Raw genomic sequence first — 13939 nt, 5'->3', positions numbered from 1 at the left:
ATCTTGATGAATTCTGAGATGAAGCACAAGCTGACCCTCCCCATTATGATGTGGAGAAGACCAAATAGACTTGTGTAGTGATAAACGTGGTGTTCTCAGATACTTCAGGAAACTAGAGACTAGAAATCACCAACCTGTGACTCTCCAGCTGTTGCAAAACCACAATTGCAAGCTTGTTGCTTGTCAGGGCACGCTGGGAGTTGTAGTTTTTTAACAACTGGGCAGCCACAAATTAGTGATCCCTGCTCTACTTAAAGGGCATCTGTCAGCAGATCTGTACCTATGAAACTGACTGACCTGTTACATGTGTGCTTGGCAGCTGTGTTTGCATTTCTGAGAAAAATTAGATTTTAACCCTTTCATCCCCAGAGCCGTAATAGTATGGCGCTGCCCAGGTCTTTAAATATGGCGCCGCTCTTATAGCAGACACCCGCAGCTCATGTCCGCAAACGGCAGCAATGCCGATCGCGGACATTTGACCCCTCAGATGTCGTGGTCAATCCGTACCACGTCATCTGAGCGCGTGAAACACCAGAAGCGTGCACTTCCGGTGGTGTCCTGGCTCCCCCGTGCAGTGATCGGAGGAGCCGGAGCGTGTGTGCAGGAGCCCCTGTCTTTGTAATGACAGGAGGCTGCTGCATAGCATTTCCTATGGAGCCCTTCCCTGTAATAGGGCTCCATAGGAAACTAGTAAAATCATCATAGATTCCAATGCTAGTGCATTGGAGTCTATGATAATAGCAATCTAATGATAAAAACTATTTAAAAAAAAAGTAGGGAACTATAAAAAATGTTGTGATGTATCAAAACGCCCATAGTATAAAAATATATTCCCCATACGGCAAACTGCTAAAAAGCGTCCAAATGGGCGATTCGCCGTTTTTGGTTGCTTCATTTTCTACAAAAAGAAAATAAAGAGTGATCAAAAAATCATACACACCAGAATGGTATCAATGAAAAGTTCAAATCGCCCCGCAAAAAATGAGCCCCCGTACAGCTCTGTACACAAAAATTACAAAAAAGTTATAGGGGTCAAAATATGGCGAATTTTTTTTATCACCATCAAAACAACTATCAAAAAAACTATACATATAGGTACCACAAAAGGTATCGCCGGATAGTACTGACCTAAATAAAAGTAACTGGTCAGTTTTCTCGCATATCGAACGTCGTAAATAAAAAAACATAAAACTGTAGTGGAATTGCTTTTTTTTTTTGCAATTTCACCCCATTTGGAATTTTTTTTCTGCTTCCCACTACATCATATGAAATATTAAATGGTGGCGTTCGAAAGTACAACTTGTCCCACAAAAAAACCTTATATGGCAATGTGAACAGACAAATAAAAAAAGAGAGTTATAGCTCTAGGAAGGCAGGGAGCGCAAATCAAAAACGCAAAAGAAAAAAAAAAAAAAGGAAAGAAAACTCTGGGGATGAAAGGGTTAATATATGCGTTGCCATTACACCTAGAGGCTCAGTTCTCTCTCCAACTGCTGTGCCCTCCCCACTTTAAAGTACAGGGTCAGGTAGGATCATGTTTTCCCTGCCTGCCGCTGTCAAAGTGCAGAGAGCGGAGCAGTTGCAGAGAGAGAGAGAGAGAGAGAGAGAGAGCAGAGCCTGTAAGTGCAACAGCGACACCCCCGTTGCTCCTAGAGGCTCATTTGCACATATTATAACTTCATTTTTCTCAGTAATATGGGCACATATGACCATGGGACCAACAGAGATGCCTTCAGCTGCCAAGTGCACATGTAACAGGTCAGCCAGTTTCATAGGTGCAAACATGCTGACAGATGCCCTTATATTGATAATAAAAGGACATCAGGGAATGGTTATTTAGGCAATTCCCCAGTATCTTGGAACGATCTTATCCAATCCCTGAGCTGTCCACATGGCTGCTGGGCTCATTATTCAACAGTAACGTCAACAGTCCCTTTTTACATAGAAAAACACACGTTTATATGCCAGGTTCTTCACCTTTTTTTCAGGGTCTGGTGAAGGGGATGCACAGGTGGCTGTTCTTGCATCTGTAGGAGAAGTTTGTAGAGGATCTGGGTTACTTTCTGCTGGACTGGCATCTCCCAAGACAACCTGGCCCTGTGGACGGAAGACAGGGTTCACATAATGCTTAATATTTCAGATATAGTCAGAACACAAGACAGTCCCATGACACCTCGTGGCGCTGGCTGTCACCAGACGACAGAGAAGTGCTGTCCCAGGTGACTCTCCATGCTTACCTTCCCTGCTCGCAGCTGTCTGTAGAAGTCAGTGTGCTGCCGGATCCGGTACTCCAGGTCAGACACGTGAGCCTGCAGCCAGTTCCACCGACTCACCACATCGGCTCGTTCCTGAGCCCAAACCCACTCGCAGCGTCTCTTCCTGGAGGAACAGAAGAAGTAAAATCATCAGGACTAGGACTCAAGATGGAGGCTCCGAGGTGGAACCTACCGTACAGAGGAAATATTTAACCAAAAATAAAGGGAAACGGGAATTACAAGTCATCACTAATTCATAGAGCACCTGCTCATCCTGCAGCACCAGCGCTGCGCTGCAGAGCAACACGGCAGCAGGGCCATTATCACACCAAATGCTGCTCCGCAGAGTCGGCCTCAATGAATGGAGAAGCTTATATCTGACCAGATAATATGAAAGCCACCAAGAAATTTAAAGGGGAGCTCCAAGCAACAGACATTTATACATTGAGGCAACAACATCTGCATAACTAGCTATATATTTCACTCAGGAGTCAGGGAAAGCTGGGTGAATGGTATCAATTGTCGCCCAGCTTCCTCACAAACAGCAATAAAGAAAAAAAAAAACATTGTGTCCAGAAAGGCTTTGTGCACTGCCGGCGGGAGAGACAAACAAAAGCCATGGTGGTTCTGTGCAGATAGGATCATTCCACCCTCATTACCTGTACCACCCCCACTCCAGAGATGTGATTTACTGTACTGTCAGCAGACCAGCGGACTGGAGCGAGGGGGCAGGGAACACAAAAAGGTCAGGGCCTATTTAAGAATTAGGCTACTTTCACACTCGCGTTTTGTGCGGATCCGGCTTGTATCTGCACAGACAGATCCGCACCAATAATGCAAACGCTTGTATCCATTAATAACGGAGCCGTTTGCATTATTCATTCAATAAAAAGTCTAAGTCAAAACGGATCCGTCTCGACTTACATTGATAGTCAATAGGGGACGGATCTGTTTTCAATTGCACCATATCGTGCCAGTGAAAAACGGATCCGTCCCCATTGACTTGCATTGTAAGTCAGGACGGATCCGTTTGGCTCCGCATCGTCAGGCGGACACCAAAACGCTGCCAGCTGCGTTTTAGTGACAGTCTAAAAAACACAACAGAGACCAAACTCAGCCAAATTGATGCATTCTGAATGAATCCTTATCCATTCAGAATGCATTGGGCTGAACTGATCCGTTTTGGGCCGCTTGTGAGAGCCCTGAAACGGATCTCACAAGCGGACCCAGAAACGCCAGTGTGAAAGTAGCCTTAGCTGTACTCCCAGGTCTGTATTCTGTTACCATGGAGACACAGATCTGCATAGGTGCTGTAGGCACGAAACAGTAGGATATGTTTAAATAAAATTATTTGAAAAGTTGCTTCATTTTAGATCTTTTGGAACCATAAAAAGAAGGCAAAAGCCACCAAGTCACTATAAGCAGTGGTCTCCAATTTGTAGCACTCCAGCTGTTGCAAACCTACAACTGCCAGCATGATGGGAGTTGTAGTTTTCCAATATCTAGGGGGAAAAAATCATTATAGTGCCAGAATGTGCTGCATAACATGTATACAATATGGCAGCCAATGACGGTCATCTATCTGGCCGCACACATAAGGTAACTGTTGGCCTAACAAACGCTGTGCCGACAAAGTGCCCCCTCCCGTATACATGCCCACTCTGGAACACACACGTGTTGTGAATGGGGAGAAGGCTGCCCGCCAGAGAAAAAACTGATTCGCCAGGTGAAATTCTAATAGCCTGATCCTAAAGATCCTTACAAGGGAAAATTTAGCAGTTTGTCCGAAAGGTAGTGTTCCTTCCCAGCCATCACCTTTTCGTCAGTGGAGACACAGTACGGGGAGGAGGGATCACTAATACAATTGCTCGTCCCCATACAGAATTGTTATTCAACGGCAACAGAGCATGTTCTACTGCCGGCAAATCATGATTTAGATGACAGCACAAACGATCATATTACCCGATGAACAAGCACTTTGCTCGTACATTGGGTAATCAACACCAGATAATCGCTAACGAGTGTTCCTATGAACGCTGGTCAGCGATTATCTGGCCGACCCTCTGCCTGTGTAAAGGGGCCTTTGCCTCCCCTGTCATCTGCTGTAAGGTTAGTGTCAGGAAGACCCCCATATGTATCAGACGGTTGAAATCTGTGGGTATGGATGACATTCATCAATAGGCCCCATGCGCACAACTGCACAATTTCAATGGGGCCACAAAAAATGTGAGCCGTCTGTATCCGTAAGTCCATTCTGCTGTGCTGCAAAAATCATGGTGTCTGGGTAGCAGAACATTCAGTGTGATCTGCTGCCCAGAAACAATGAACCTGTATGAGGACAAGTGACAGCTGAGGAGGCGATCGCTGCATGTAAATGCCCACCTCCACTGATGAGCAGGCAGTTATTGAGAAGGAACGCTTCATCGGTGCAGTGTAAATTCTCAAGAGCTAAGACGGCAATGGTGCAATTAACACTTTGTTTCTCATGGAACACAGATCTGGAAGCCATTGGAGAATACTGTCTCTGCCGTCCTACCAACGGCATATGGAAACCGCCATTTTAAAAACTGACCATCTGAGCGGGCCTAATGTGCAGGCCAGCTTCACAGCACATCTGCCCAGAAGGCCTCGCTGCTGTATAGTAATGTGAATGAGATTTTAGAAATCTCTCCCACACGCTGCTAAAAAAAATAATCCATAGTGTAAATTGACTTTACATGGAACCTGTCAACATGAAAATGCAGTGTAATCTGCAGGCAGCATGTTATAGAGCAGGAGGAGCTGAGCAGATTTATGGTAAAAGACTAAAAGTATAAACTGTATTTTATTCATTTAAATTCCTGCTCATTTTGGGCTTTGAAGTCAAGCAGTCTTCCCTCTATGACTGTGTATACAGAGATAGCTGTCAATCACTGATGGGACCGACTCCTGGACTTCAAAGCCCAGAACGAGCAGAGATATAAAAAAAATATAAATTATACTGAATATTTTCCCATAAAACTATATCAATCTGCTCCATAACATGCTGCCTGCAGATTACTTTACATTTTCATGGTGACAGCTTCCCTTTAAATGTGAATCTATGGTGCAGATTTAACCCTTTGCCATGGAGAGGGCTAAATCAGCAGCCATGTCTACTCCAAAATCAGCAGGGGTAGCCATAGAGTGGGGTATGATAACAGGACACAGGAAATAAGATTACGACGCATGAAGCATGGCTGCCTCCTCACTTCCCTAGGGGCACAGACTACATGCAAATAATGTCTTCCAAGTATAACAACCCTGCCCAAGCTTGTCATATTAAGAAATATAGCAATGTAATGACCTGGGTGAGCAGGCGTAGAGGAAAAGGTCTTCACTGTGGCTCGTACCATTCTGTTCATGAACCTGGCAGCTCAGGATGAACAGCTAGGACAGTACAGGCACTTTAATACAGAGAACTTTTTTGCATAACCAGCTTTACATTGTTATATTTCGCTACCATACTGCATTCCTTTGAGACGGCAATGTTGCACCTGAAGCATCCTGGGGGACGATATTTCTATGTAACGTACTAAGCCCCTTTGGGAGGACACAGGTCACCGAAGAGAGGAGAGAAATGCAGCAGGGCTGATGGTGTCATTTAGCTCTGACTTTTAGTGCATCAAAGTTAGCCATGAGAACGCATTAGGGTCGACATGCAGTCCCATGTAAAAAACACAAACACATTATGACACTCAGCTCTGCTACACCTGGTCAGTCATTGGGGTCGGTGCAAACTATATTTCCGACTACCCACATACCACTCATCAACAGTATAGAGCAAGGAAAGTATTGCACTTCTGGGACAGGTATGGTGCATATAAAAACCTCTCATTTGAATAGTGGCTGCGACATCTGGAGGAATTCTAGTAAGATTGGGGGAGAAAAAAAAAAAAACTAGAAAGATATCGGAGAGCAGGCTTTAAATAGGCTTACTGATGAGACGTCTGGTGTGTTAAGGAGAAAAGGCCTGCAGACATCAAGACATTGCAGGGAGCCTTTTGGAAATAAAGCAGCCGATAACAGAGGGACAATCGCTCGCTGGGAGGAAGATAAAAAGGTGACATCCAATGTCATGGAGAATCCATCATGGAACTTAACCATTTACATTCATCTTAGGGTCCATTCACACGTTCGTTTTTTCTTTCCTGATCTGTTCCGTTTTTTGCGGAACAGATCAGGACCAGATCAGGACCCATTCATTTTCAATGGGTCCTGGAAAAAAAATAAAAAATCGGACAGCACAATGTGTGCTGTCCGTTTCCGTTGTTCCGTTCCGCATGTCCGTTTAAATATAAAACATGTCCTATTATGTTCCTGAAAAATCGGATCCTGGTACAATGCAAAGTCAATGGTTCCGCAAAAAACGGAAGACATTCGGATGTCATTCCGTATGTCTTCCGTTTTTTGCGGAATCCGTTCCTGGAAACACATAGCAAATATTTTTTTTGATTTTTTTTTTTTCAAAGAAATCCAAACAACTTTATTTGATTATTGAAATGTATACATGCAAAAAACGGATGACATACGGAAACATTTTCAGGAACAACTGGATCCGCAAAAAACGGACCGAAATTCGGATTATAGAAAAATACTGACGTGTGAATGTAGCCTTACATGACTGTTGCGATCATGATTTTATGTTCAACTTTTTTATTTTTTTTAAGAATTTTTGGTGATCTTATTTTGAATTTGAAATGTCAATATCTATATTTATAAAAAAAAAAAAAAAATCATCATGCAGTTTTCGCGCTGGCCAGTAAGCCTAACATTAGGTTCCACTTCTTGGTCAGTGCAGAGCACTTTACTGCAGTTATCTGCTCATCTTTCCAGGTAGGATTAGAATGACATTATATATATATATATATTACACATATATACACATACATACACACACACACACACACACACAGTACAGACCAATAGTTTGGACACACCTTCTCATTCAAAGAGTTTTCTTTATTTTCATGACTATGAAAATTGTAGATTCACACTGAAGGCATCAAAACTATGAATTAACACATGTGAAATTATATACATAACAAAAAAGTGTGAAACAGAAAATATATGTCATATTCTAGGTTCTTCAAAGTAACCACCTTTTGCTTTGATTACTGCTTTGCACACTCTTGGCATTCTCTTGATGAGCTTCAAGAGGTAGTGGTTTTCACTTCACAGTAGAGTTGTTGCGATACCAAATTTTTGATTCGGTTTCGATACCATGAAAAAGTATTGCGATACTCGATACCACGCGAAAAAAATAAACCAAAAAAGCCACGTGCATTCCTCATTTTTAAAAATGGCAAATCGCGCAGTTTTTATTAATTTTTTTTCTGTTCCAGGCGTTCACCACCTAGATTTTTTTTATATTTTAATAGTTTGGACTTTTCTGACGTGGCGATATGTAATATGTTTATTATTTATATATTTTATGTGAAATTGGGAAAAGGGGGTGATTTATACTTCATATTTTGGTGTTTTTTTTTACACTTTTTATTTAATAACTATTTCCCCCCTTAGGGGCTAGAACCTGGGATCTTTCATACCTTGTCCTATTCAGCCTGATAGAGCTCTATCAGGGTGAATAGGACTTCACACTGCCCTGCTGCTCTGTGCTTTGTGCACAGGGATGTTACCATGGCAACCAGGTGTTAACTGCCTCTGATCGCAGCTCCCTGTCAGGGGCAGGGTGCTGGCAATGAGATTCTGCTGTCGGCACCCGCCTCCTGTATTGTGTTAAAGACTGACTATATGGGACTCCAGACTTTCACTATCAGGCCACACAGAGCGGCACCTAGCGATGTCTCAGCACTCACCATTAGTCCTGGGCGCCGCTCCGTTCGCCCGCAGTGCCCCATTACTGTCTCCTCTCCTGCTCCACATGCTGCTGATTACTATCGGAGCGATGGGAGGAGACATCAGATTCACTAGTGGGCGTTCCTTCTCCCTGGCTGTAGTGCTATCCAATCGCAGCGCAGGGAGAAGGAACGCCCACTAGAAGAGCTGATGTCTCCTCCCATCGCTCCGATAGTAATCAGCAGCATGTGGAGCAGGAGAGGAGACAGTAATGGGGCACTGCAGGCGAACGGAGTGGCGCCCAGGAATAATGGCGAGTGCTGAGACATCGCCGCTCTGTGTGGGAAATGGGAATAGTCCTATCATTGGTGGCGCAATGCGCCCGCCCCTCTCTTTTCATTGGTGGCAGCGGCAGCAGCACAGGGGGGAGGGAGGAGGACAGCTTCCTTCTCCCTGTGCCGCTGAGAGAACATGAGTGCGCCAATAGCAGCGCGCTCATGTTCAAAGATACTAGGCTGCGCAGAAGCGCAGCCCAGTATCGAAAAAACTGAAATGCCGGTATCATATCGATACCGGGACAAAAGTATCGATTGGGTATCGAAATTTCGATACCCGCAACAACCCTACTTCACAAGTGTGCCCTGTCAGGTTTAATAAGTGGGATTTCTTGCCTTATAAATGGGGTTGGGACCATCAGTTGCATTGTGGAGAAGTCAGGTGGATACACAGCTGATAGTCCTACTGAATAGACTGTTAGAATTTGTATTATGGCAAGAAAAAAGCAGCTAAGTAAAGAGAAACAAGTGGCCATCATTACTTTAAGAAATGAAGGTCAGTCAGTCTGAAAAATTGGGAAAACCCAATGAAAACCCAGTGCAGTCACAAAAACCATCAAGCGCTACAAAGAAACTGGCTCACATGCGGACCGCCCCAGGAAAGGAAGACCAAGAGTCACCTCTGCTGCGGAGGATAAGTTCATCAGAGTCACCAGCCTCAGAAATCGCAGGTTAACAGCAGCTCAGATTAGAGACCAGGTCAATGTCACACAGAGTTCTAGCAGCAGACACATCCCTAGAACAACTGTTAAGAGGAGACTGTGTGAATCAGGCCTTCATGGTAGAATATCTGCTAGGAAACCACTGCTAAGGACAGGCAACAAGCAGAAGAGACTTGTTTGGGCTAAAGAACACAAGGAATGGACATTAGACCAGTGGAAATCTGTGCTTTGATCTGATGAGTCCAAATTTGAGATCTTTGGTTCCAACCACCGTGTCTTTGTGCGACGCAGAAAAGGTGAACAGATGGACTCTACATGCCTGGTTCCCACCGTGAAGCATGGAGGAGGAGGTGTGATGGTGTGGGGGTGCTTTGCTGGTGACACTGTTGGGGATTTATTCAAAATTGAAGGCATACTGAACCAGCATGGCTACCACAGCATCTTTCAGCGGCATGCTATTCCATCCGGTTTGAGTTTAGTTGGACCATCATTTATTTTTCAACAGGACAATGACCCCAAACACACCTCCAGGCTGTGTAAGGGCTATTTGACCATGAAGGAGAGTGATGGGGTGCTGCGCCAGATGACCTGGCCTCCACAGTCACCGGACCTGAACCCAATCGAGATGGTTTGGGGTGAGCTGGACCGCAGAGTGAAGGCAAAAGGGTCAACAAGTGCTAAGCATCTCTGGGAACTCCTTCAAGACTGTTGGAAGACCATTTCAGGTGACTACCTCTTGAAGCTCATCAAGAGAAAGCCAAGAGTGTGCAAAGCAGTAATCAAAGCAAAAGGTGGCTACATTAAAGAACCTAGAATATGACATTTTCAGTTGTTTCACACTTTTTTGTTATGTATATAATTCCACATGTGTTAATTCATAGTTTTGCTGCCTTCAGTGTGAATAAACTTTTGGTCTGTACTAAAAATATATATTATATATATATATATATATTTTTCAAAGAAGAGGCAGCACTCCAAGATACGGTGAAAAACGACCCTCTTTATTTCCCCTGTGCGACGTTTTCAACTGCTCTTTGCAGTCTTTCTCAAGCATCACACACACACACACACACACACACACACACACACACACGATCCACCATTCCCAATAGGCGATTGTACAAGTAAGGAGCAGATAAGCTGTGACAATGACCTCTGCACAGGTCACACTCCATGCCTAGAATACTCTCCCATAGAAGTCAATGAGGTTCCCTCCAGTGTCTATGGCCCATGGGGCTACCGTAAACAGATTAGAAAAAAAAAGGAAACGTGTCGCTATCAGGTTTTAACTGGCAGAACTGACAGTGACACATTTCCTTCAAGGCTCATGTATTTGAGGAGCCGCTAGGTCTTGCACCCGAGAGAAGACACAACCAGATGTGAGAAATTCACCCAAAAGTGACGATGCCATGGACTTCTGACAATATCACATTAGTGGACTTTGTGAGCCTCTAAAGAGCAGACCCAGTCCCCTTTGGATTGAATTTCCAACAAGTAAAATCTGACTGGTGCCAAAGTGCCAAGCAAATCAATGGCATTTTGCATGATAGACCTATGCAGAGGACTTGACTGTTCCATAAAGCTGTGGAGCTACCTCCTCCCTACAGTGATCCAATGTGGCTCTCCAGTTGTTGCAAAACTACAATTCCCATTATGACCATGCTATCGTCAAACCTAGTGGTTTTAGTATCGAGGTGCTAACATGTGTCCTTCTGGCTCAGAATAGACCCTAAGGCCAACTCCAGACAGGGCAGATTTGCAGCACAGTGCAAAGGGTGAAAAATCATGTATGGAGATTGGGTTTGGATTCATGGAAAAGGCACAGAGGAATTTATCTGCCAAGTCTGGACCTGGTCTAGAGAACTACTGGAGACATTCCCTGTACAGTGCTACAGAATACGTTGGTGCTATATAAATAAAGGAAACAAGTGCTATTTATCAGTGTCCTACAAAGCCATTATCTCACGCACACATACACACCCCTCCTTGTGAAGGGAGCAGCAGATCATAGGAGGAACTGAAGTGCGTAGCATTTACTGGCTTTGTATGCTCGCTCTTGACATTGTGCAGACATGTCATTAACAGGCTCACGGCCCAGTAGGGAAGCAGTGCGACATACACCTCTTACAGATGTATGCAGCTCTCAAATACTGAAACATGAAGAATACACAAGGATGAGGTTAAACAATCCCATTTTCCTCGGTTCCGACCTATGGAAAATATGTTCTACTGCCCATAGTTGGTTGGACCTAAATCACCATATCACAAATGGAAACCACTCAATGCTAGACCTGCCCAGCAAAAGAAGTATTCCCCTCCACCATGGAACCAAAGACCTGCAGACCCTCTTTCCTTAGTTGTGCCATCTACTACCACTAACGGAGGTCCCCTTTAAATGAGCAGTGCCACCACGCCAAGTCATAAGAGCTATTAGAATTAGTCAATTTCATGTTAATTCCATTTCCGTATGAGCTGAAATAACACTGAGGCTGTGTTGTGTAAGAGCTAAGTTACTGGATTCGGGGAAAGCCTCCCTCCCAGGTTTTTTTTTTTTTTTTTAACTGAGCGGTCATCTTCCAACCGTATTTTCCAAGACGTCATCTGTAGTATCCAAAGGAATGTGGTGAGGTTCAGACAAAATCCCTACTGCTGCTCTGTTAACACTAAAGACTTCTATTTCTTATAGGGGATGGCATGTGGGCACTGGTTTCACATGTGCCAGTGGTGGTGCACACACCTTCTGTAGATGCTTCAAGAAACCGTTCAGACACAATGGCTGCTGTACAGGGGCCGCAAGGTGTGCTACATCAGAGATGGCTGCTACAGAGGGGCCTTACATTACTAGGAAGCGACTCCCTCATGTATCTCATGCGTTAATTTCACGTTGTCCATTAGGTAAGCAGGCTATTGATGGCGTTACTATCAATGTGAGGCGCACAGTTTTACCAATTTAGACTTCTATGTGCCTCACGTTAATAGTAAGCACCTCTGCACATTAACCCCATGTTGTCCGGCATCGGAGGTCTCCAGCATGAAGCGTTACAATACCTCAATACCTGGAGAGCCATAACTCCCAGCATGTCGGGAGATGTAGTTCTGCAGCAGCTGGATGGTCCCAAGTTGTAGGCATCTGTTATAACAATGACTCACTCCCGCTGTATTTTTTCCCCCCAGAATTGTAAGGTTTTTACAGTGAAATTAATTTTGTTCCTGGAACAGCAGGTTCTGTAGCTACTTGTCAGCCAGCCATGACAATAAGAGGGCATACAATCATGCCCAGGAATTCCACGTTTTACCTAATTTCAAGCCGAATTGCTCAAGTGCATGAAAGAAGAAAAAGCCTCTTGGAGTGGAGAGCAGGACGTATGCGCAAGAACCCTTCCCAGATAAACAAGTGACCTCACCGCCCGCTGCTCTGAGAAGGGTGCACCTCTGTGGCCCCGACACGGCAATCTCCCACATACAGCATATAAACATGCACACAAAACTAGGCAAGCCTAAACGACACGGGGCCGCCGTCTGCAGATGCGGATCCGTTCACTTGAATGGGTTCACAATCCGCAATAATCTTTCCGTTCTGCAAAAAAAATAGAACATATTCTACTTTTTGCGGTGTGGCGGAACAGTCCAAAATCCCACTGAAATCCGTGCCTTTGTTCCGCATCTTCCAGATTACGCCTGGCACACAGTTGTGTGTATTAGCCATTATCCATTCCTCACACTCTTCAAACCTCTGCTTGCTAGAAGTTAAGGCTACATTCACACGACGGTGAAAGTAGCCGCCATTTAAGTAACTGACGTCACACAGCGGTCTTTAAAACCAATCAAAGTCTATGGGGCAATTCACTTGGCCATTTTTATTTGGCCATTTTTTTAAGGGCCAGTAAATACCAGCCGTCAAAAATTAAGTGATGTCCTATTTTTGGAATTTTCATATCCAGACACAACCCCATGAAATTCAATGGGCCAGTTTTTAATGGCTGTATAGACAGTTCACCCGTCTCACGGCTATTAAAGTGCCTTCAGAGGTTAAAATAATAATAACATTTTTTTTTTAAAACACATCCACTTGAAGATGCTGACGCTCTGCACTGGAAGGACCTGATGCTCCCAGCGTCACGACTCAGGACGGCACATGTGATGTCATGAAGTCCTTCCTGTTCCCCCCAGTGCAGACCAATCGTCAGTGCGTTCAGGTGGATGCCGCCCCCCCCCCATACCCAGCAAAATTGGTGCCACCACTGGGGTGGGGGACTTATTATACTAGTGGAACACTATTGGGGGGCATTTTATATACAGGGGGCACTATTGGTGGGGAATTTATATACATTGTAGTACTGTGGCGGGGCAACTATGAAAAAATTTACAAAAAAACTCATGCTTTTTTTACGACCATGAAAAACGGATGCAATAAGCCATTAAAGATGGATAAACGGACAGAAAATGGATGCACACATGGATGCAGAATAGCCATGAACTTACAGCAAGTCTGTTTTTAACGGTAGTTTTTTTTTCCCCCACTGTTGTGTGAATGTCGCCTAAGGGGAAAACAATTTCATGTGGCTGAACGATTGTAAAGATATGGGGGGAGATTTATCAAAGCTGGCGTAAAGGAACTGGCTTAGTTGCCCATAGCAACCAATCAGATTCCACCTTACATTTTACAGAGTGCCTTTGAGAAATGAAAGGTGGAATCTGATTGGTTGCCATGGGCAACTGAGCCAGTTTTTCTTTGATAAATCTCCCCCAATACCTCAGTTTCACCACTAAATCAGGTTTGTCCGCCATTTGAGGTTGCTGCAACACGTACACTTACCCTAAAAATCTTACTCGCAAGCTCGGCTCATAGTCATTAGACATCTCTTCTGTA

General features: G+C 44.3%; 1 protein-coding gene across 1 annotated transcript in view; it reads right to left on the bottom strand.

The window, feature by feature from the left end:
• Window positions 1-13939, bottom strand: part of LOC122941141 (KAT8 regulatory NSL complex subunit 1-like) — a 63809-nt gene that overhangs the window by 14087 nt on the left and 35783 nt on the right. Inside the window, 2 exon segments of the mRNA XM_044298167.1 lie at window positions 1978-2097; window positions 2238-2379. Of these exon segments, the coding sequence (XP_044154102.1) occupies window positions 1978-2097; window positions 2238-2379 (262 nt within the window).

The sequence above is a fragment of the Bufo gargarizans genome, chromosome 6 (assembly GCF_014858855.1).
Source record: "Bufo gargarizans isolate SCDJY-AF-19 chromosome 6, ASM1485885v1, whole genome shotgun sequence".
Lineage (NCBI taxonomy): Eukaryota > Metazoa > Chordata > Amphibia > Anura > Bufonidae > Bufo > Bufo gargarizans.
Note: the sequence above shows the minus strand (reverse complement) of the source record. Positions and strands in the feature narration are given on the sequence as shown.